General features: G+C 44.4%; 2 protein-coding genes across 3 annotated transcripts in view; both read left to right on the forward strand.

Moving 5' to 3' along the window:
* pag1 (phosphoprotein membrane anchor with glycosphingolipid microdomains 1) overlaps positions 1-10,433 on the forward strand; it is a 45,655-nt gene extending 35,222 nt beyond the window's left edge. For both annotated transcript variants that reach the window (XM_079287506.1, XM_079287507.1), the window contains 5 exons: positions 1,046-1,142; positions 1,557-1,726; positions 1,965-2,396; positions 7,170-7,229; positions 7,479-10,433. In XM_079287506.1, coding sequence (XP_079143632.1) covers positions 1,046-1,142; positions 1,557-1,726; positions 1,965-2,396; positions 7,170-7,229; positions 7,479-7,841 — 1,122 coding nt within the window. In that variant the 3' untranslated portion in view covers positions 7,842-10,433. The remainder of the gene's footprint in view (positions 1-1,045; positions 1,143-1,556; positions 1,727-1,964; positions 2,397-7,169; positions 7,230-7,478) is intronic.
* A 1,487-nt stretch (positions 10,434-11,920) lies between these two features.
* Positions 11,921-24,932, forward strand: part of znf704 (zinc finger protein 704) — a 37,073-nt gene continuing 24,061 nt past the window's right edge. Inside the window, exons 1-2 of the mRNA XM_079288015.1 lie at positions 11,921-12,418; positions 17,948-18,135. Of these exons, the coding sequence (XP_079144141.1) occupies positions 12,155-12,418; positions 17,948-18,135 (452 nt within the window). The 5' untranslated portion in view covers positions 11,921-12,154. The remainder of the gene's footprint in view (positions 12,419-17,947; positions 18,136-24,932) is intronic.

Below are 24,932 nucleotides of genomic sequence, written 5' to 3' on the forward strand. Positions count from 1 at the left end.
TTTCTCTCTTAGCAGCGAGTGATGGAGCGACATCTTTCACTTCAGAAACAAGACGGTTTATCTTTCAAAGTGCATGTTGATGAGTCACGCCTCAATGCCGCAGGTGCTCAGCACATGCGGTGTTGGAGCGGATTTGGCTGCTGACTTCGCCATGTGACGTAGCAAATAGGAAAACATCTTTTAACTGGAGGACATGTTCAAAGACTCTGTGTTAAAAAGATGTCCTTGTCCTTTCAGCAAGACTGAATCCCTGCCAGTTATTCCCTACGGTGTTCTGTAGCTTCGCCTTTTTCTGTAGAGGGAGGGATGGTAATAATATGTAATAATACGGAAATGTCCCTGTGGGTAACCACAAAGTATCATCTTCTGTGGCGTTTCGTTTGTACTCTTGTGCCTCTGCTAATGCCTGTCAGTTTATTCTTAGTTGGAGCATGCTTAAAGTCCTGACTTGGTTTCAGTGTCTCTTATTAGAACCTAAGTGACATTAGAAACATGAAGTGAAATGTGTCCATCCTTTTTTGACCGCTTCCTATTAAAAGACGGATGTCAGGTCACAAATCCAATTCCAGTAGACTGATATAAGAATGAACAGCACTGTAACGTCATTAGGCGCACATCCGTTTTGTTTTACTCTCGTGAATAGTGTTCCCTGTCTCTCGATGGCTTTTGTTGGTGGGTAAAAATACACCACATTTAATTAAGCATGCGTAACATACTCATAATGAGCGGAACGCAATCAGTAATTTGATTGGGGAAGCTAAGAAAAGCAGAGATAAAGAACAGGGAAGCGTGAAAATTGTAATCAGTGTTGCAAATATATGACAGTTCACCAAAATCCTGAAGATTATTTTCCAAACACATGACAATCTGCTGACAGTGGCTTTTGTGTTGCACAGAGGTGTAAAAGTGCAGATTGGTTTCAGTTCCCTTTAGAAAGTAAAATGTGTTGTGTAATGCATATTTGAAATAACCTCTTAAGACTTTTTGTCAGCTCTGAGTTGATCTGCCAGCCGTGACAAACAACCCTTTTTTGTTTGTTGCGCAGGTATCAGAGAGAGAGACGATCAGCCAATCAGCAGACAGTCCAGCAACGGACGCGGCCATCAGCAGCTCTCATAATGGTCCTCTCACCAGTGGTACAAGTAAGCCGAGATAGTTAGCTTTACCGTAGCAAGTCGTGTCTGTGTAGTGCACTTAGTCAACTATTTGAACTCTACGGTACTGATATCAGAGTCACTGCTGTCCTTCACGTTCAGAATTCAGCTGCATGATGATAACAGTAGCAGCTGGTGTTATGCAATGTCTTTCAGCTTTGGTTCATTTCAAACCTCATCAGGTGTTTTTATGCCCAAATATATGTGTTGTTCCTAAGCATTTATACGTGGGTGGTTACTAAATATCACTAACAGAAAACTGTAAATAGTAATGGATTTATTCTGCAGTGTTTAATAAGTAAAAAGAAAAAAGCTCTCATAAAAAACCCATTGAAAGTCACCAAATGAGAAGCTTTTTAGTCGCCCTTATTCCCTCCGTTTTGTTTCCCTCTGCTCCACCAGTCCTCACGGACACACAGGACACCAGTCCCCAGCCGTCAGAGGAGATGCTCTCCAGCCAATCAGAGCTCAGGTCCTCCAAGTGTCCTCAGGACCGTGAGCTTCCCAGCATTCCTCCCAACAACGCCCTTATTGGGGACAGACCCCCAGCCTCAGGGGACAGCACCTATGAGGTCAATGTTTAACGTCACCTTAGCAAAGCCTAATCGTGGTTTTACTTGCACTGAGCTCGAATGTGGATGTTACAGGAGAGTAAAGCTGTGATTGGTTGAGCTCAGGTTCAAAACATTAAGGGAAAGAATTTTTCCACAAGATGCTGATTGATTTATTCAGTTTACAGATGAATAAAACGGTAGCATTAACTGTATTTTCTTATCTACAAGCATATTAATGTATGCGTCTGATATCAAGGTGGTGAAGGAGATTGCGGTGGCATCCCGTGACATCAGCGTTGAAGACTCCCTGTACGAGACGGTCAAGGAGCTCAAAGACCCCCCCGCTCAGCTCGGCCTCCCCAACGGTACCATCGAGCTGAGCCCCGACGAACCTCCCCATCACCCCGCTGCCCTCCTCAACGGCCACCTCAGCCCCTGCACACCGGAGCGGGGGCCCCTGTGCGCAGGGGTGGAGTACGCCTCCGTCGACCTGAAGAAGAAGAGTCGTCACAGCGCCGACATGGAGGCCAAAAGGCGCCCTGATAGCGCCGGCGTTCCCTCCCGCAAGCCTCTGGACGAACCAGAGGAGGACCTACCTCCGCCGGTACCAGAGAAGGTTCTGGATGAAAATGACAACCAGCCAGTGGTGATGAATGGGCTGGCCGGGGCTGGGCTGCACAATGGAGAGGTGAGAATGGTGTGTGTGTGTGTGTGTGTGTGTGTGTGTGTGTTTAGGCGGTCAACATTTGCGTAGTGCAGGTTGATTCCTAATTTAATAGAACAGATAAAACCTCCCTTAAAAGAGCAATGCAGAAGCTGAAAACTAATTAAAAACGCGATCGGAAAAACCTTTTTAAACAACAAAACATAAGAATTTGAATTATTTATTTTCAGCCATATTATGAGATTCTATCTGCGAACAGACGCAAACACAGTTAGCAGCAGGTCACTAAAATGTTCATCAGATAGCTGGAAGCCTGAACCTCCTTCATATTAAAATGTTTGGCGACAGTAGCATGAGCTGTGTAATTAGCTGTCGAGGTAGCTAATGGTAAAAAAAATCCAGATTTAAAAAAAAGACTCAATTTAGTTGGCATTTATATAAATGTCATTCATAATGTGCATGATGTGCGTCATCTACTACAACACCGTGTATAAGATCAATACAGCGAGACAAAAACCGAGGACAACAAAGAAAACGATGAGATGTGTCGCCACCGCAATTATCATCTGCTAAATTGCATGCTCGTGCTGCTTTCGGGAGGGTGACAGACTGAGATTTGAGGGAGAGGAAATGGTGTGGCAGTGAAGGGAGAAGAAAAGAATGAAAATGGGAGCTGGAGTGGGAAAAGCAGGCTCGAGTAACAGACAAAATAGAGATAGTGACAGTGAGATGATGGGAGAGATAAACTCAAAAAAGAGCTGAGAGGACCCCGAGGTATAAAGGGTGAGAGAGAAACCGAGTCAAGAGTGAGAGGCAGTGCGATAGAGAGAAATAAAGCAGAAAAAAGAAAACCAGCAGCATACAAATGAAGCCATCTGTAGTGGAGAGAAGATGATGATGAAGAAGAAACTGTCTTGTAGACAGAAAAAGAGGTGCGCGATGGAGACGTAAAGGAAAAGAGAGTGAAGAAGAGTCAAAAGAAAAGAGGTGGGGAGGTAAAGAGGTGAGGGGTGACGCGGCGAACAGAACAGATCAGAGCTGCTGCTCTCAGCATGCTGCCGTCCACATGCCGAGATCCATCAGAGAAACGCACACAAAGCAACAAACGTACACTAACACACTCACAGCTCAGAAGGAATTGCATCAGACTGTTTGAAGCCGACAAGTCAATCTGCCACAAAGCTGCATGAGGCAGATTCTCTTCCTCTCTTAAGGTCTGCTCATATTCACTGCTCCTCCTCCTCCCGGGGCACAACTTTCCCTTCTCCTGTTTTAAAGGGTGTTCGTGGAATGGCGCGGCTCTACGGGTGGCAGTGGTGGTCGGTGTGCTAGTCGCCCGCTTTGGTTTCAGATCACAACAACCATTGGATGGATTGCTGTAAAGTTTGGTGTAGATACTCGTGGTGCCCAGAGGACGAATCTTCATCACTTTATCGACCCCCTGGCTTTTCCTGTAGTTCTTTCCTTTGAATTTTGACTATTGGAGGTATTGCCATGAACTTTGGTACACACATACATTCATTGTCAAAATTTGAATACCTCCAGTATTTTTGATTCATGACAAAATACCTGCAAAACTATTGATCTTCATGTCAGTATGCGGTGGTTAGCATTTAGCAGTGCCTGAGTGCAGCTAAGAGCTGCTAGCATCACAGTCAACAGACCGGCCTCCTACTTCAACTTTGACCTACTGTGCTGGCCGTAGTTGTGCAATGAGGATTTAGTACCAACAGTTCAGATGGTGCTCTCATTTCTGGTTCTATCTTCAAATAAAGTGGTTGAGATAATCTGGTTACAACCGGTCTGGATGTCTGGACTCTTCGTTCTTATTCCGATGGACTCAGACTATCCTTTAAGATGTACTTGGTTCTCTTTTCCTCTCTTCATCTCCGCCCCCTCGCCATATTTCTCTTCTTCTTTGACTCACAGCTCTGTTCTCTCTCCTTGGTGTCTGCTGTTGTAGCCAATTAGTTAATCGCTGCTGCTCAATTGGACAGCAGGCATGTAGCCTCATCTGACCCCCCGAATCTATGATTTGATACACTGAGCTGTCGTACATATATATCGAAAATGTACTCATTTATAGATGCACCCACGTGTACCTCGCTGGCATCGCTAGTCAGCATTAATTCTGTTATTCCTCCCCATCCCCCACATTACACACACAGACGACGACATGTGTGTGCGTGTGGTTTTACACACATATTCTGCTCCACATAGACTCCCCGGGGCTGACTTAAGGTTAACCCCGAATGTTCCCGGCTCCCTGTTGTTTACGCCCGTGTATGACCAGGAGCCGTCGGTGATTTGTCTTGTCAGACCGAGTGTGTGTGTGTGTTGTGCATGAGCCTAGTGAGCACCAGTTGGCCACTATCACTATGACAGTCTGGCTTTACGATGGATGGTATGGGCTATAGGAACGCTCACTCTGTCTCTGTCACACACACACACACACACACACACACACACACACACACACACACACACACACACACACAGCCTTGCATGTAAATGTGCGAGAGGAATCCCCTCAGGTAGCAGCTCGGCAAATGAGGCTCATACACACAGAGGCAGGCGTTCTAATATACACACATTTTTCCATGCGTGCACCCAACATTCACCGCAGAAACACACACAAACACACACTCGCTCCTCTATTTGTGACCTTTCATTCACAGCCTGTCTGATCCCGCGCATTTATTGAACCGCCCTAAATGGCAGCAACACTTGTTTGCGGTTCGTTTGCGTGCTTGTCGCCTGTGGGCGACGAATGTGCAGGAAATGAGTTTGGCCCGGCCAGTGGGCTGCAGGGATTTACACCGGGGACACGGCCCAGGTAAACTGCCATAGTCAGCACCATTGAGTTGCTTATCTCTTAAAGGGAATGACTATTTTGAGCATGTAATATGTGTGTGTTCGTGTGATATCGTGTCATCATGTGAGGTGGCGTTCATGCGGTATATACATACTACATCAACAGTTTGTTTGGAGTTGTTTGTGCTCTTGAATGAGCCAAAGGAGATAATCTGAGTTGATGTACTCGTACCGATTGGCATGTGCGTGTGTCAACATGCACGTCAGCATGATTGACACATTGACACCTGAGTCGGCCATCTTCTGAGGCCGCTGTGATCAGCTTACTGTCATTCTCGCACGTCCTGTACGTCATTGTGTCTCTCCTACGTACGCACAAACACATTCCCATAATCCTGTCTCACTTACACAAACGCACACGCAAAACCCAACGCGTCTTATTGTAACGCGTCAAAAATATGAATCGCTCAGATGTGTGTCGGACATGACAACAAACGCCCATCCACACGCTGTTAATGGGTCTTTATGTTGGTTAAATATGCATGAACTAAAGTTTTAAGACTCAATGTAATGCCCATATGCATCAAACAGAGGTTAAATACCGTGTTTATTGCTGACTGTGTGACTTGACCAAGTGAAAATCTCTCTTCAAATTGCAACGACGCCTCTGCCAAGAACATGGAGGCTGCAAATTAGATGAACAAATATTGTGAGACGCACTCAGAGGTGCAGCGACCGGGTCAAGTCACCTGCGTCCATGTTTCATACGCTGACTCCTCCGTGGCACTCTGCCTAATTTGGTCGGCTAATTGAAGCAAAATGAAAAAGGGCCGTGTTACAGAGTGTGTGTGTGTGTGTGTGTCGAATCTATAAATGTAATCACGTCTCCAATCATGCGTTATCCATAAAGCAAGGATATTGATTCAGGCGTTTTGAGAACCATGCCAGAGAAACGTGTCTGCGCGAAGAGATACTACGGCACACAGCTGGAGCGGGCGCTTTGATGGATGACCTCTGTGCACATTTAGTTTGTTTTGTTTATTCAGTACATAAGTGCGTAGCATGTGTGAGGAATGCACCCTTGACAAGCACCAAGTAGTGTGCCTCAACAAGTGGACAGCTTTCCCTTTTTTCCCCAAATGCATTAGCATTAACCTCGGGACATCTGGCTGAGGACTCAGTAAATCAGAATGTTTTCCTTTCATTGAGTCACAAAATCAAGACGAAAGAGAAATGTTTTCCTCTCCCAAAGGTGTGTAAAAAACAAATTCCCCGTGATGTGAACTATTTCGTCATCGCTGGCGGAGATATCGAGGTTCTCGTTTGACTCCTGGGGTGTTTGCCGCTGTTTGTCAGACGTGCTTTGTTGATTAACGGCCCACTCATTCATCGATCACAAGGCAAAGTGTACCGAGGCTCTGCACAAAAATCATCACACACTCTTGTCACTGAATATTGACTTTTACTCAGTCATTTTCTTCATGAATGGCCGGTTATATACACCTTCAGCTTCAGCTCGTTTCTCTCCCACTGCCGGGAATAGTTTAGATTAGAAGTTCACTTCATCGATCGGCGACCAAGCGAATTCATTAAGCCAGTCAAAGAGGTTCTCCACTGGTGTTTATGTTTTGGAAGACTTGTCAATAGTTTGCCAGCATGTTTTAGTGATGCAGAGCAATAAGAACTGCAACTATTTCTCAATTGCATTCCCCCCAACGTTGTTTGGAACGACTCTATTGCGACATTAAGTTCACAGCTTGATGCTTCTGATTGTAAGAGAAACTGTTTAAACTCTACAAATCACGTCTTTATTTTTACACCAAATTCTTAAAAAATAGAAATGTAGGACAAGCGCTCAAATGTTCCCAACAGCCACCGTCAGGAGTAACCATCCTCTTTATACTTTTAAATGTCAGTCTTGCCCGCAGTCTTTTTCACGATGAACCATATCTAGATCAATCTTGTTGTTCTTTTCTCCTCCAGTTACACTCCCCTCTGTCTCCTGCACCGGGGTTCGACAACCACGTTCTGTCAGACAATGAGGTAAGCGTGTGTTCAACTCCCCTTATTCCCCAAACAGCGCTTTACTCTGTGAATGCCGATGCTCCGAGCACTGAAACGAAACAAAAAGAGTTTGAAACTGGTATAATAGTAATACAACATCAGACAATACGCAATTAGGGGAAAAACCGAGCAGGGATCTTTTGGTACACATTCATCAGAGACTGTTTTTGGACACCTTCTTGTAAAAAACAAAGGGCAAATCACATGTGTTTCTTCTCTGTCCTTCAGTCAGCAGTGTACTCGACCGTCAACAAAACAAACTGTGACGATGCTGAGACCGAGGAAGACAAAGAGCACGACTACAGCAGCATCGCGGAGCTCAAAGGCCTCGTCTCGGCCTCTTCCTCCAGTGACCTCTACGCCACCGTCCGAGATATCTACGACCAACCCGACGAGTCCCCGCCGGGGGAGGACCCCACCTTGGACGCCACGGATCCCGGCTACGAAACCATCCGCATCCCAAAGACTAGTAGCCCGGATGACGACCGCCGGGCCGGGCCGGGAGCGGAGGGTTCAGACGCTGCCAAGGCAGAGCCCGACTACGAGAGCGTCGGAGAGTTGGGTCTGGGCCGGGAAATGTCCCGCCTCTGAGTTTCTCCCTCCTCGTCGTTTTCATGCGTGGTGCTGTGGGAGAAGCCCCCCTCTCTGACGTCACTGCAGGCTTTGTGGTGCCACAGCATCCGTCATCAATGCATGCTTGGGTACGGTTTATCATATCTGAACTTTTAATTTATCAACCACGGTGAATATCATTGGTACTGGTCGGCCTGGTAGGAAATGAACTGGCGTACCTCGGTCATTGGGCATTAATCATGTGGATGACTGCACTTTTGATCATCATTAAAGTCCTCTTTTGTGCATATCATGGAGGCATTTAACAACACATTATTGTGGAAAAAGATTAAATAAATACAAATAAAATAATATAAAATAAATGTATCAAGTCACAAAACACTTGCAGCATTTTAAGGGTTAGCTGAGGACACGATCAGTGCCTGTGATGTAAAGAAAAACAAGAATTCAGTGCCATATAATCATGTAATTCATGCACTTACTGTACTTATGAAGGTAACATTATTTGTATGCCCCTTCTGCAGCTGCTAGTGTCTTTCTAGCTTCTTCTAGGCGACTCAGTGTCATGTTTTATTGAGGTGTCAGATGGTGTATTTCTAGCTATTCTTTGTCAGGTTCAGCAGCACCGCCACTGTGCACCATGTGAATGGGTCGGAGGCATTGAAAGCAAAAGCCGGTCTTGTATGTGACCTCATAGTTAGCTGAAACAAATTCGTTATATTACGCCACCAAATAGAAATGACGACTTTTTTTTTTGACCGCTTCATACATTTCACTGCAATGGAGAGCCGAGGGGAGGGGAGGCGGTGTCACACTCGAGGTCTCACAATTCATTTTGAAAGCATTTTTATACGTTCGACAGTCCATGTCCACATTTTTTTTGTGAAATTTATATTTATTTTAAGACGCATATTGTTGTGTAATTGTGAAATGTTACAGAATACGTCTGTGAGGGGAAATTAAATAGGGTTTTCTAGAAGTTGCGAGCAATTTTATTGAGATATTAAATGAAAGTGAGTTGTGCGGTGATGACAGATATGAAGGTACGCTTTCCACTGACTTTTTAAAGAATTCATTGTTTGAAAAAAAATTACGTATTCTGTGAACATATATTCTTTTTCTTGGTCATTTTGCACAGGAGTCGAAAGTATTTCAAATGATACTGTGATAAAATGACATAACATTATTAATACAAACCTATTGATCAACTGTATTATTTTGGGTTGTCGTGTTCTTCAGAGCCTGCTCTTGGTACAGTGTGCAGCCTTCAGTCGGTGTCCCGGATGATTTTTAAGCACGAGGTGTAATGTCATGGTACTGCATTCATATACCGCTTCACAAACGCATCATCACAATCCAGCCACAGCTCTGCACAATTTGAATATTTTATGCTTTTTAACTTAGTAGCACTATGAGAAAACATATCTGTAGCTTGTACTGACGACATGCCAACTAAGGCTTGTATATACTTGGAGCACTATTTTAACCAACTGTTACTCGCTGAAAGTTGTATGTGAGCTTTTACTTATTTGTACAATGTCCAGAGTGGTATGATTTTAAAAATGAGTCTGTTAAGAGCACTGATGTATGTCTGCCTTGTCTTGAGGAAAACATGCTGTCAAATAGCCTTTGAGTCCTGAGAAGTAGTCACTAATCAAATGTCAGAAATATGGTACAATGTTTTGGTACATGTATTTTAAGAAACATATAGTTGTGGTACTTTCTTTTTTTTTTTAACTGATTAAATGTGTCAATACTGTTGTTTGATGTTTGTTTTCAAATTCTACAGGGCCAATGCTTTTTGCTGTAAATATTATATTTTACTGCTACTGTATCTCCTGTCTTTCCACAAACATTTGTGTCACCCGTTCCACCCGCATTGAATATTTCAGCCTCTCCCGCCTTCCTTCATCTTTCATTAGACATGCAGGAGCTTGTTGGTGGTTCAGACAAAGGCAGCTTGCCCGCGCTGACTGGTATTAGATTCATAAATGATATCAGACATTTGAAATGCTCTAACATCTCCCAGCAATGCTACATTTAAAGAGGATTTTAAATGCAGTCCACTTCCAGTATTTAATGAACAAAATGTAAATGAAGCCGATAAAAAAAAAAAAAAGATGTTCTTTTCTTTAAAGAGGTAATTATCATCATTATTTACACTCCCAAGATATGAGTACATTGTGGCTACCAACTAATGTGGCTGTGTGGTGCCATTATTTAGATATAATGGTTTTCACAGAATGCTATAAATGACCGTTTAGGAAATTATCTGTCAAAGAGGTGTTTTTGTGCCAAATCTAACCCGGTAAACACAAATACACTAACAGACAATTAGCTACAATCACGTATTCTCTCTAACTGTTTATCTTGGTCATAGAAACACACACACACACACATTCTCCTTCAGGGAATCGGTGTGTTGGAGCTCCACTACTCCCATAATGAGATCATTTGTTCCCCATACAACCAGCAGACAACTCTGCGGTGACACCTGCCTTTGATCACAAGACAAAGCCTGTTTTGGAAGCTATGGCCGCTATCCATCACTCCACTCTGTCCCGTTTCCATTCTCTGCATGTAAATATTTTACGACATGAATTGTTCTATTAAAATATATATATATAATACATTGTGTCTTTTTATTCACTGTCATAGAAAGATCGTAATATTCACATGATTTTCAAAAAAAAACATTAGGTTTGACATTGAGGCTATTTGTAACTGGGTTAACATCCGTTGGTGTAGTCTCTCTGCCACACTATGGCAATAATCACGACCAGTGAACGAGTCTCCTGCCGAACTTCATTTATCACAGCACTGTGAGCTCTCCAATCAAAAGGGACAGCCATATCTTTCTTTATCAGCCATATCTTTCTTTCTCAGAGAGCGACGACTTGAGTCACATCGTGAGATCACACTTTAGGTTTCTTAAGTGTAGCTCACATGAGCGTGTTAGCTGTCTGTGGGTGCTGTTATATGAGCAGTGTTGAAAGAAAAAAATACTGCTGGCTCGTCAAATAATGGGTATCACAGTACTTCTGGCAAGGCTGACCTCACCATTATACGTATATTTGCATATCTCAGCAATATTTAGAGTTTGACCATGATGCACTTTATATCATCGTTTCATCATCTAAATGATCTGATGGGGCTGACTAAGATTTGGTTGGCTCTTGCCTGGGCAGATAGATACCTGTGGAGGCCTTTGGTAGAATAAAACATGTTAGACATGTTAAGTAGTGACAATGTAACAAAAAAATAAATCAATCATATATTGTGTTTACATTCACAAAAGCGAGACCAGTGCAGTTCATCACTTTCATTTTAGAACCAGATCATAGTAATTTAGAAGTCCCATGGCACCTGGAAAGTAGGCTACATGCCTTTAATAACTAGGTTACAGCATAAAGCCTGTCTGTCTCTGGTCAAAGTTTTCTTTTCCGTAGCCTCAATTCCCCCTTTTTTCTCTTTCTTCCCTTCTGCTATACCCCCCTCCCTTCTCGTTTCCTCTCCATCCTTGCGTCATTGTTTTGAATGTGGCATCCTCCCCGGCTTGCATTACCTTCTGTCGGGGGAGAAGGTGGAGCGGTGGAGGATTGTGGAGGCGCGTGCTGCACCGACCAATTGCAGCCCGCCTCGGCCGCCGGACCGCACATGTTTACAAGAAGCATTCCGCCGGTAAAGGCTCTACTCGGTCGGAGCAACGCACGGACTGGAGCGCCAAGGAGCCGGAGCCGGAGTCACGTAACGGCCGTGTTTTCGACCGTTTTCAGCCTCTGCGGATGGATGACAATGTATTTGGCCCAGCGAAGTGACATAATTCGACGTATTTTCTTCCGTCCTTCGATGACTTAGTCGCTAATTCAAGATTAAAGCCGCCACTTTGTCAAATCGTGTACAAATGTTACTTCGGGTCCCGAAACTGGCGGCTCTTCCGTGTTTTCCCGCCGCCCCCTCAGCTCGCAGGGAGCAGTTGGGAAAACAAACAGGTCGAACGGATGGAGATCGGTAGCCCCGGTTAGTGTGGAGGTTATTCAGCAGCAAATTAGTCGCGTTCGTGTTGTCGTTGGTTTGTTTTGGTGCTAACTCAAAGTTCTTCTTCAGTTTTCCGTGCATTTAGGCCGCTGTTTGGAGTGTTCGGCTCCCGAGTATGTTGCCGCTTTCTAACATTGTATCAGGGCTGTTGCAGCGCGTAGTCTACCCGCTGCGGTTCTGTGTTTTTCTCGACGTTGTTTACCGGTTTTCATTTCGACGCTGAATGATTTAAATTCAGTGTTTTTTTTGCCGGTTCTACATTCAGCGCGACACTTCTTTTTTTTTCTTTTGACATGCATACGAGGCGTTTGGTGAAGCGGTCGATCCTCGGCAGCCGCGTTTACGCGCCGAGTCCGACGGGGAACGGTGCCCCGGTGACCGGGGTGGTCCAGGCTGTCAAGCAGAAAAACAGAGACGTGTCGTCGGCCGCAGGAGCCCGGTTCAGCGTCTACACCGTGCTCATGCAAGACGGGAGCCTCAAAGAGTTCTCCGAGGAGGAGATAGCCGCGGGGATCAACCACATTGTAGCCAAAGGACCGCTTAAGTCCAGCTTGAAGGTGTGTGTGTGTGTGTGTGCGTGTGTGTGTGTGTGTGTGTGTGTGTGTGTGTGTGTGTGTGGAGAGCGTCCCGACCGGCCGGCCGGCAGCGCTTCACTGTTGTTGTTGTTGTGCGGCGTTTTGCAGCGTTTAACCACTTCCTGCACGGAACGCATTTAACAGTGTCGTCGCCGCCGCTGCTGCTGCAGCCACTTTAGTTAAATTTAACCAGCGGGGACAAAACCAGCATGACTCACAATAGAGACAATGCAAATTAGTTTGCATACTGCATGAAATACCGGACTATCATGACATTTGGCGACATCATGGATATATATATGTGGGACAAAGGCCTTGATAGAGCCTGCGCAATGTTTATGTGGGCTCGTGGGTGGGTAAGCCGAGGCAAACAAACACGCTCTGACTGCAGCGTTTTGGATGTACCTTGTCCGAGTTATTTTGCACATAGGCTCATGATTTTTATGCATCATATGTAATACAAACACTTTTGTGAATCATGCCTTTTAATTGCACAAATGCACTGAAAGAATGTATTATATTTTTGGACATTTTCATTGATGGATGGTGCTGCAGCTTGTCGCCCTGTTGAATATTATATGGCTTTATGTGAACTAATTGTGCACAACAAGGCTGTTATTGTTGAACAATGGCTAAAAATGTATGTTTTTTTGGGGGGGGGGGCTTCCTGTGACATTTTGAGGCAGAATGTTTAAGTTTCCAATGATGTCCAAATGTGTAATCCTGATATGGCCTGAATTAGCAGTGACCTAATTGCCTTCCTTTCCAACTTGTATGCTTTGGTGTCATGTGGCCTCAGATATAGATTGTGTGCATATATTGTGCAAATCCAGCTCTTGGATGGAAACATAGTTTTTGACACCGGGGAAGTGTGTGTGTGTGTGTGCGTGCGTGTGTGTGTGCGCCTGTGTGTGTGTGTGTGTGTGTGTGTGTGTGCGCCTGCGTGCGTGCGTGTGTGTGTTCCTTTGTATAGTGAGGGAGTGACGCAAGTGACCGAGTAACGGCTTGTTTACTTCTTCGCTGGCTCGTCTGGTGATTTAGATTTATTTTGAATGCTGTGGTTTTCTGCCTCCTTGCATTCATGTGTGCTATGTTTTTAAATTGTATAGATGAAATAACTTACAGGCTGTTTTTTTTTAAAGTCTTATTTCATGAACCAAAAACGGAAATGTTCAGCCGCTGTTTGTTACCACACATGCTGGACTGCTCACATTTCCTTTCTGTGAATGTGAGATACAGGGCGGGTGCAGCAACAGCACTCTGACATGCCTGCCAATCTCAAATGAAGTTGTAAATTAATCCTTAAAACTCTTCTCAGACATGTAAAGCCATAACAAAGAGAGACGCAACAGCTCTGCACTGAGAGCTGTCAGAGCAGTGATGGGGAGATGCATTTGTAAACTTGGGCTCTCTTGTTTTTGCATTTGCACGTTTGTGTATGCAGTGGTGCGCACTCAACAAAAAGCTGTTGCACAATGCAGTCACTGGTGCAGGCTGGAGTGGTGCAGCTGAGGCACCGTCGGCACGATGGTCAAGACGCTTTCAGCACTCGATTCCCACTGAGGTCGAAAACAAGCCATGAAATGAGGAGGTGTGTGTGTGTGTGTGTGTTTTTTCACATGTGCATCTATGTTGCTTTTATGCGTGCATGCCTGCTCCCATGTGTGTATTATGTTGAATGCGTTAGAGCTGACTACTTTCAGTGTTTGAGTTGGGGTTGTTTGTGAGGGCATGCCGCCCTGTTTGAGCAGCAGCTGTACGGCCAACAAAGCAGGCGCCCCCGGGTTGGCAACGGGTGTCACGCTCCAAAGAATCTGGAAGCTCGGCACATTGCCCAGTATGGCAAATGAATGCCCCCTTTTCTGGAACCGGGGGGGGGGGGGGGGGGGTCAGAAAACCACTTGTTGACTCGTTGGTTTGTGCAAGTGTGTGTTGGTGTGAGCAATGTTGCACAGATCCCTCGCTGCTAACTAAGAGGCGTTACTTGTTTTGGTTTGTCCTTTTGTTGTCCTCGCCGTTGTTGATTGCGTTCGTACGCCGAGACGCGTGAGTCAATGGAGCGAGCTTGTTGACGAGAGCTGAGTGACTCTTTGTTCTGAAGCGGGGGTCCCAGGCAGGCAGGCGGGCCGGCCGGCGTCGGCTGTCCTTATTGGTTGGCCGAGCAGCATGAAGCACCGTGACCGCGGGGTCAAGTCTGGAAGCTGCCCCTGATGGTGTATGGGTAATCCTTTAAGGTCAAGGAGGTGTTTATGTACGCGTCATGTGTGCTATCAACACACAAACACAGGTTTAATATCCATGTTTAATCCCATTATCGTGTTCTTATGTGTGTCCTTCTAAAGTATTTATACTTCAACATGTCGCCAGGCATTTCAGTTCTGGAGAATAACTTCCTGTATTACACGAAACGATGTCAGGTTCAATGAAAATATCTAGTTGTGATGTTTCTGACTAATACTGCTGTTGCAATTTAAACCACAATTTATTTTGATCAAGTAACCACAAGGCCTGTATTTAGTTTCAGATGGAATAATGCAGTTGCTTGTTTTTCAGGTCCTCAAGGTTCCTTTTTATCGTATATATCCGTGAATTAGTTTGTTTTTTAACAATTAAGCTAATATTTAGATAAATATCACAGTAGTAGAATACTTCATATTGTTCATTTATATGAAATAACCATGGTCGGCTACATGAGTTTCATATACAGTAGTTTGGGTAATGCGTGATATCAATGTTAATTAGCTATCAGCTGCAGCAAAGTAAATTTGCTGGCAAACAGTTCTCAAAATAAATAGTGCAGCTCTTGCCACTTCTTCAAACTGTGATTTCAGTAAAAACAACGATGGTTCAGCTCTGGTGTGACATCATCATCCTGCCATCATTAACATTCCTAATCCCGGTCACATGCATTAGATGTGCTACTGCAAAAATACTTCCGAGCAACAGAGAACAATGGGAGCTATGAGACGCAGTCGGACCCGTGGGATTCAATTTATGGTCTGCGTCAGCCTGCCTCATCATGACCTCTGACCCATAAAGGCTCAAGACTCTTTACGCTTGACAAACGGCCCAAAGCAAGTAGGTTATGAGTTTCTGTGGGAGTGGGAGAGAGAGAGATAAAGAGAAGGGAGATATGCGGGACACTCAGGGTATTTATTATGTGTACACGCACACACACACACGTATGCACCAGCTTCGACACATGCAACACACATTTCACAACCGATTTGGCATGCTTCACAATATCCTGGCTCTGCGAAAGGCCATCATTCATAAGCCCGGTGGAAGGAAGGAATTGCTGTTGGTTTTATCCGAGGAGGACCCTCGTCGTACACACAACACCGAATCTTTCCCGAGCCGCTGTAATCCATCTTGTTGCTTTACTCAAGTCTGTGTTTTCACTCAGGGCTTTACGCACCACTGAGTGTTTGTGCGACCAGTCTCTATCATGAGCGATACTCGATACTCATTCCTCCTGTTTTTTTACCTCATTAATCTAAGTAAATAGTTTCTTGGTGCTATGTGTGCATGTACATGTGTGTGTGTGTGTGTGTGTGGGTGGGTGATTGACTACGGTGCTATTGCCTTTTCTACAGTCGGCCCTAATGGTGTTGCAGTGCTTTGAGATAAGGATGTAGATCATACACACACACAGACACGCACACACACAGACACGCACACACACACACTGGCCTGCATGTCGTACTCCTCAACGCTCCATTGGCATGGGCAGCCGTGTGTGTGTCACTCTGGCTGTGTTTCTAAGAGCCTGATGGCTTTAGTTACCAACAGAGATGTGTGTGTGTGTGCGCGTGTGTGTGTGTGTTGGTGTGAGCGTAAGTGCATGCAGGTATTCATGTGCAGAAGCATGCCATTTGTTGCTGTTCTACGCCCACCTTGCTACAGGTGGGCGTTTTCAGATGAGAGAAGTGCTTTTATTTAGTGATTCTTTTTTCAGTGAATGGTTTATTTCGGTGGTAACTGTGTTTGGCTCAGTGATTTGTTGTTTTGTGTGTTGCAGTCTTGCTGTATGGCGCGTGTGATTGTGTTTATTATTGCGTTATTAAGTTGTGGTTCCCCCACTTTGACAACTTTGCCTTCAACTTTATTCCATTCCGTTGTAAAAATGGAATTTCTGCAAGATTTAACCAAGCTGCAGCTTATAAACCAGTTTGCTTGTAAGCCAGTAAATCCTGTATGTTACACTTCAAGTCCTGTATGTTACACTACAACACTAAAAATCCATACACTTGCTCTCCATGGTAGGCTGAGTCAATGGCCGATGGACTTTTTTGGCAGATTTAAAATCACCAAAATAAAAGCTTTTATATCTCTTCTCATCAATATTCAAGCTGTCAAACATGACAAAAGTACCTCTACAACCACATTTGGTAACATGTTTCTCAGTCGTAAACACATTGGTTGTAACTTTAAATCGATAATAGGGCAAACATACATAAAGCATGTTAAAACGCGGTTGGGTGGGTTGCCGACGACACGCATCATCACCCGGTCCTTCTAGCCTATGTCACAATATTGGCTACTTCACACAACAACCACAGCCCACCTGCAGTGCTACCCTGGGACTTTGTAGACACATCAGGTTGAGCTTAAATGGCGGAGAGCACCACTTGCACCTAAAACGGCTGGGATTTTTCTTTTAAACTAAGTTTTTGTTTAGATGTTTTCCCAACAAAATGTATTGCGTATGTTTTTTCTCATGCGAGAGTGAATTTTTAATATATTCTTAAAATGTTCAATGTTCACAATAATGTTTGCTAGCTTGCCATCTCCTTCCTTTCCACATATATCTACCGTGTATGCGTCTTTGTGCGCTACTGCCTCAAACTAGATCAATGTGTCAAACCAAAAACATTGCTTCATAGTGACTGGTGGTCAACAACTCCACAGGGCTCCTTCAAGTAAAGCACGGATGAGGTTGGAACACTTGTGGCAAATGATAGTTAACATGATTCATTTTATTTGATCAGTTTCCAAAGATTTGAGCTTTCAAATAAATGCACCATCAAGAAAGGTCTCGTATCACAGATGCATACAGTACTTTTGTGTTTATTTTTGTTCATGGAAAGAGAGTTTGCTTTAGTTATCAACAGTAACTTGTGGTTTTCGGTTTTGAAAACCTCATATCTCCAGGAACTAAAAAACGAACCGCCTTGTTTTATAACTGACCACGGTGCATTTTTTAGTTTAACAAATTTGTTTTGGAAAAGGCTGTTTTAAGCCCAAGAGGTTGGAAAAATGTCTGAAACCATGTTGGACCATGTACTCCTTCATTTGATGTATAAACATGAAAATCTTTAACATTTGGATAACAAGCCCAGACCCCAACTTAAATGCAGTTGGTAATTGTTGATAAGAAGGCCTGTTTCCGTACTTTGCACATCATCCACGGTTCTCATGGTGCATTCCTATACCAGCATTGTTACGAACACCAACCCACATGGTTCTCCACCTATCCACTGACTTCATCTTCTTTGCACCCCTCTCCAGCATAGCTCCAGTAACGGAGCTCCAGAGAGCCATAAGGTGGAAGGCGGCTCCCTCAGCCCAGAGGCCGTGGAGGAGCAGCGGTTCTCGGAGGGCAGGCGCGTGGGCCGGGACCATGACACCCGATCAGTGTCCCTGCTGGAGCAGAAACGCAAAGTGGTCTCCTCCAGCATCGATGTCCCTCATGCCAGGTAGGACAGTGTGTGTGTGTGTGTGTGTGTGTGTGTGTGTGTGTGTGTGTGTGTGTGTGTGTGTGTGTGTGTGTGTGTGTGTGTGTGTGTGTGTGTGTGTGTGTGTGTGTGTGTGTGTGTGTGTGTATGGCAGCAATGAGAGTCTGAGTCCTGACTCAGAGGAGGTTTGGCTTGAGTTCCCACATGCAAAGTTCACAGAAGGTTTATGACATAGATATGTCATTTCATAAATAGGACATAGTTAATAAGGGCTGACATCCCATTTGTTTGCATGTGGTCATTAAGGCCATTTTTGTCAGACCACTGAATGCAATTTGACAGGAGTCCACTTTTATTCCATTATATACATATTATATAAAATGCCGCCATACATGTTGCACATCACATCAGTGGTGTCTGTGTGTTGGGATGAATGTGTTTTTAGTCCGGTACCCAAATTGAGTTTAGTCTTAAGATTTCATTCCTGCCCTGAATACTAAAGGGTTGTCTGCAAAATGTTATTTTTCGGAAGAATCCCATGCTGTTGCCTTAGCTCGCAGAAGCAATTATGGTCATTTGAATGGCATTGCCTCTGGTGGGTTTCCCAAATGGTAAAAGTGGTGCGACGCAAACTCATCAAGGCCATGAAAGTCGACTAACAAAGAGACGAAAATTGCATCGTTGCCCTCGTTCCTGCTCCGTAGCAAAGACCGTTACAGAATAGCCAGAAGTAGAAATACGCCTGAAATTTGAGTGGGAGAAGCTTTCATGTAACACAACAGTTATTATGTTATGATGCATCACACACACACACACACACACGCACACACGCACACACACACAAATAGTTTTTAAATGGTCAGCATAATCCACCACTGAAGCTGGTCCACAGCAGGATAATTAAACATTAATAGGCAGCAGTCCATGGCAGTGAAGAGCCATCCAATAAAGACACTTTCACGATTAAATGTGAAACACTCATACCCCGTGAAGCACCGCGCTGTTAACGAGCATCACTCCCCATTACTTATCCCTGTGCTGCTGGACGAGTCCAATCGATGGCAACTTGCCGGAAAGTACAGGTAAAGTCGCCAACTGAGCAGCTTTATCACGGCACCCTGAGCCCTGCTGTACATTTAATGGTTATTTGCTTTTGAGTCATTGATTTGCTTCTCTCTTCTTGCCCATTAAGAGGAGGAATCTCCTTTTAAAACTGAATCTATCACATGGAATCGACATGAGTATTAAAACAGTCCCATCCTTATTAGCTCCTTGCATAGGGATTGCCATAACATTGATATATTTATACGGTTATGTTGAAACGGCTTATTGATCATCTCACTGTCCTCGCACAACTTTATAATCCAAGGTCCTGTCTATCCTCCTACTAAAAACAACTACAGAGAGAAACCATAACCTTGAAAGAACTTCACACACAACCTTTTAATAACACACCCAAGTCGTCTCTCTCGCCAAAATTCCAACAGCAACGTGCCAAAGTATGTTGTGTTTTTATTTTGCCTGTCCGGGCGTCTGTGGAGCATCATCGGTACAAGAACTGCCAGCCAAGCGCCCCACATAAACAGAAACACCCAAAGAGGAAGGTTTGAACTTTGATTAAATATCCGCACGATGAGAACATATCTAAAGCCTTCGGAAACATTTGGATGGTGCGGCATGCCAGCTGAGAAGCTGTTGGTGAATTTAGAGTTTTATTTTCCACAGTGTGCTCTGCAGACTCAAGTTGAGTTTCCTCTTTAGGTTTCTCTACCTGAAGGATTTAGTCATCTCCTGCCCGGTAAGAGAGACGAACAGCAGGTATGTAAAGGCTGTGTGGAGAGAGGAGGCCCTTGGAACACGCCAAAACAAAAAAAAGTCCTATTTGTAAAGTGTGCCCACACGTTCAAGAACAAGGAAAGTTCATTTTTGCCACATTTTGAGATCAGGTATGACCCCCCCAGCTCCTTTCTCAGCTATCCCTGACCACAGCGCCATCATCGCCTTGAGATTAAGATCCACGGCTCTTGTCCTCTGCACACCTGCGACCGATTTTCAGCGCCGCTCTGGCACCGGGGAGGAAAGAGTGTCGCCGCCGACCACCAAATAACGTTTATCCGTAATGGAGACGAGGGGGGAGATAGAGGGAGGGAGGGAGGGGGGCGAAATGGGACGAGGGAGTAACAAGGTAAAAGAGTGAAGGAAATGTATGAGTGTGGCGAGGAGGCTGAAGGAGATGGAGAGAGCATGTGTGTGTGTAGCTGTGAGGATAACGGCAGAAGAGGAAAGAGGGAGAGGATGCCTCAGGATTATTATTTTTTTCCAGATCTAACTCTCCAGAGAAGTGTGACCTTGAGGTTGTTAATTGCACTCTGAAAAGTTCCCTCTGCTGGTGATTCACCAAGAAGATGTCTGGCTGTTTGATGGCTGTGCAGGTCCCTTGAAACCCAGATACAATAGGTTCCCCACCTCACTGGGAGCCACTGAAGCACCTCGATGCCTCGTCCGCAATCATTGGGAAGGAAGAGGAAAAATGACAACGTGCCGTATAGACGTTAGACCTCGGGGGCGTCTTGTGTTGCGACATATTACGGTTCTGTCAGCTGGTGCCGCTCTCATTACGTTATCGAGTAACCTCCGTCGTCGTTCATTTGTTTGCAGCAGATTTACTTCACCCGCATTTTGACAGATATTTCTCCAAAAAATCAATGGGTGTCACTCCTTAATTTACCTATTTTCTCCCAAGTGTCCAAATAAATAGTTTCCTTTTTTGAAATGTTTTTAAATGTGCCATGTGCTGAGATACAGTGGCAGGGATTTGCTTGCTGTGGCAGATTTCTGATTTGTTTACACCACATTTATTGTCTGGTTGTCACAGTGTTTTGGTTTTAGCCAGCTGCTGGGCCTTCCCCTTCATCCAGGAGCTTATGTCAATTGTAACAAGAGCTAGCGGGGCATACCAGTGCAAACAAATGGCGTGGCTTTTCACAAATAGCATTCTGGGGACTAATTCGCTAGCAGGGGATGTGAAGTATAACTTTTGTTAACGGGGGGAATTAAGAGAGTGCTCTCCGTATTATTGCAAAACCCCAAAACAACAGATCTGAGGGTTCAAATCTCCTCCTCAGACCGCCAGCAATCCCTCTCTAGCATGAAGCAGGGTTACTCACGTTTCTGAAAATAGCTGGACCCCTTGCTGCTCCTCTATGATGTTGTAATTTCTTCTTTCTCTTTTTAAATACTTAAGTCCGACACGATGACCACATTTCATCTGATTTATGGTTTCGGGTGACCATTCCACGGAGCTGTAAACCAAAGCTGGAGGGGCTGATTTCAAAACCCAATTTGATGCCAAAACCAAACCGTTTGTTGTTGTTGTTCATTTTCATTGTTGATCGGTGTATTTGCAGATCACCTAGTTCACTGCGCTGAGCCAACCATGTGTTCCACACTCGTAGCCCGGCGCACCAGCCAACTCTGACATGGAGCGAGCCCAAAGGCTCCCCATCCTCAGCACAAAAGAGCCCCAAAGGGACTCTCAAGTTACCGTCGGTCTTTTGATAAAGCGCCATGGCTTCACGATGCCCTTGTTTGGCCTTTACTCAATGTTCTGTTTGCCTTTGTGGTTATACCGTACCTTTACGGAGAGCACTTTTAGTGATATTACTCCCTTTTGCACAATGTGTTTGTGGCAAAGGACGGAGTTTTTTTTTAAATGGGAGTGTGTGCATGAGAGCAGTGTGAGTTCTCCAGAGAGTGAATGACATGTGTCAAAGAAAACAGTTTTCCTTGTTTGGATGCCAGTGGAGTTCAGAAACCATGCGATTACCATCTGAAAAGACCGCTCTGATGATCTCTCTCTCTCTTCTTTTCTCCCTCATTCACTCTCTCACTCTCCAGGACTCAATGTACTATTATCTGATTGAAGTCTGTCCTGCAACAATTTACTTGACCAAACTATGTGTGTTCAGTCGAATATCAGATTGACCGAACTACACACGGCTAAGAATATCAAACGGAAATGTGCTTGTATTTATATAAAGCAATAAGCGTAACACAGGGTTCTTGTTGTTGAGCCATAATAATGGCTCCCAAAGTTCCAGACGTTATGGGATTTGTCATAATGACAACTTTAGCAAGCAGGAATGGATGTTGATGCATTATAAGAAAAATGGCAAACAAACGGTTTTAAAATAATTGGAAACACAAGTGGTTGCTGTGTGTGTGTGTGTGTGTGTGTGTGTGTGTGTGTGTGTGTGTGTGTTAGTTAATGGCTCTTTCCAATACACTGTTGTCTTTGTTATAGTGCTCAAAACTTAAATAGTGACTAGAAATAGATTTTTTAAAAGCTATGAACTCGATCAGTGAAGATGGATCTTAAGTTTCCGAGGAGAGATTTATATTAATGTACAGATTTAGCTCATCACAACAGGTTGTTTCGTTGTCTAGTAAAGCCTAATGTTGTTTTTAATCTTGGCTTAAGAAAAGCCAGTAGGGACCAACCAGGCATATTGAGCCGGGCTCGCATGAGCTTAACATGTCTGCGATCATATCTTGGCACCAGGTGCATTTGTGTTTTTAAAAAGGGATCAGCTAAATCTTAAAATCAATTCCGGGAGCGTCGGGTAACCAGTGCGAACATGCGGGAATTAGAGTGATATGATCTCATTTTAGTCGGGGTTACACCGTTGTGGTATCGGAGCCTTTCTCTTAACTCCCACTTTCCATCTCGTGTTCCAGCATCATGGGACAGAATGAAAGATGCACAGACGAAAACCCAGACAAGACAAAAGCACCTTCTGTGCCTGTAAATTGTCATTGCGATTTTCCAGCTTGACACATTTTCTCGAGGCTCATTACACCGTGGTCTAAGTCAATCTTTTAGATCCGTTTTTATTGGATTTTTCTATCTCTACTTGGATTGCTCTATTTAGCCGGATTCACTGGAGTTTGCTTTGTTCCGAGTCTTGAAAACCTCCTCAGTTGATTGCACTGAACCTCTAGTCTCAGATACAATTGTGGAGTCTTCATGGATCCACCCCACCCCGCTGTTAACTCAGCTTTAGATGTATTGCACACGGACTAATCAAACACAAAGCGCTCACTCTTTGTCGATACCCGCGGCCCGCCAATCGAGTTGCTCTGCGCCGGCTCGCTCGACAGCTTCTAACTCCTGGAGAAAAAAACCAAAAACGACCACCTGTGATGCCGCATGGGTGGAATTGCGAGTTTACATTTATATGCAAATTGAGTCTTCAATTAAGCGTGCTGAATATCGGTGAGTGTGGGTGGGGGAAAGCTTAACCGTGGATTAGCAGACGGTCGGCCTAAATTCACTGCAAACTTTTGCCAAAGCGCCAGACTGTGGCGCTGCATGTGTGTGTGTGTGTTGTTGTTGTGAACCCAACCCAGGATTTACATTCACTTCAACAGCAAAAGACTTCAGAGACACTTTGTCCATTGCTGTACATCTGGCGTGCTAATTACAACATCAGTTATTGAGAATAGAAAGATTTTACCGTTTTTGACATCAGCGGTTGACTGCATGCAGTTTAAATGAAATCCACAAAGTCTACAGTTTATCTAAATAGTGTATTTGGCAGCAGAGTCATTTAATGCCGATTACTGTGATGCTCGCAGTAGAATTGACTCATCATGTGTCATTTTTGCACATATCTATTTGAAGCTATTGATGTTGTCAATAAATATACCATTGCTTCTAAGGATTTCGATGTCAAGGGATTTTGACAAAATGTGTCGGACTGGCGGCAGCGATGTTATGGATCAACCGAGGAATCGATCTAAAGCCTCACAGAAAATGTCACTAATGCGCTAATTTGTCCCACGCGGATGTGGTTGTGCCTGTATGGTAGTTTTACTTTCTGTAATGCGTAGTGCAAGGCCGATGTTTATGTGACAGCGGGCTCTGCGGGCCCTCTGCTGCGTCACACGAATCCATAGTCCCCGGCTGTAATGGGCCGATGGCACAGAGAAAAGCTCCAATTGATTCTATCGACTGACGTGCATGATGGTCGTCCACGGTATTTAGGAGGGGATGCCAACTGACCACAGTGTCACACAGTCAGCGCGTTGAACTGAGAAGGACAACGCCTGAAAAACGCCACTTGCCTTCAGATTGACGACACAAACTGTTATTTGTGTAAAATCGGAGCAGAACTGAAAATAATCTGAATTCACTTGTTATTAAGACAAGAAAGCCCCGTCAATATATAGCGACTGAATGTTGCTATATAGTCATTTTATTGGTGCTGACGGGCCTGCATGTAGATTGATGTTTGAACCTAGTGATCTTTATTGTGTTTCATGGTTTGTTTTCCTATTAAATGGAAGTCAATTAACCATTTGTGTTTATTCGACGCGCGTATTGCAGCAGTTTGTTGTATTTGGTTTCATCTTTTGTGCTTGATCTTAGTTAAATGCAGAACAACCACCGCTTCACCTGCTGGACCTTAAGCTCTGCATAGAGTGAAGTTTTTAGTAAAAACAACACCCAAGTGCTTCTCAAGTGTAAGCTATTAAAAACAATCCCAGCCTGACAGAAGTACCTCCTCCCCACACTAATTCTAATTATTGCCATCAATTTTGAAGCTCCATTGACCTGTCTGTTTTGAATTATTGATATCTGTCAGGCTGACGGCCGTTATTAATTAAAATGGAGATGTACTAATTAAGAGCACAGCATGGGGGTGTCATCATTTTCGCCCCGTTTTAATTTGAGTGTCACTCATCAATTTTATCGCGGTTTAGCAGAGTGGGCGCGGCGTGACCGAGCGGTGGGCAAAGCAGCGGTGGAGGTGCCC

Source organism: Melanostigma gelatinosum (assembly GCF_949748355.1).
Source record: "Melanostigma gelatinosum genome assembly, chromosome: 17".
NCBI classification, from domain to species: domain Eukaryota; kingdom Metazoa; phylum Chordata; class Actinopteri; order Perciformes; family Zoarcidae; genus Melanostigma; species Melanostigma gelatinosum.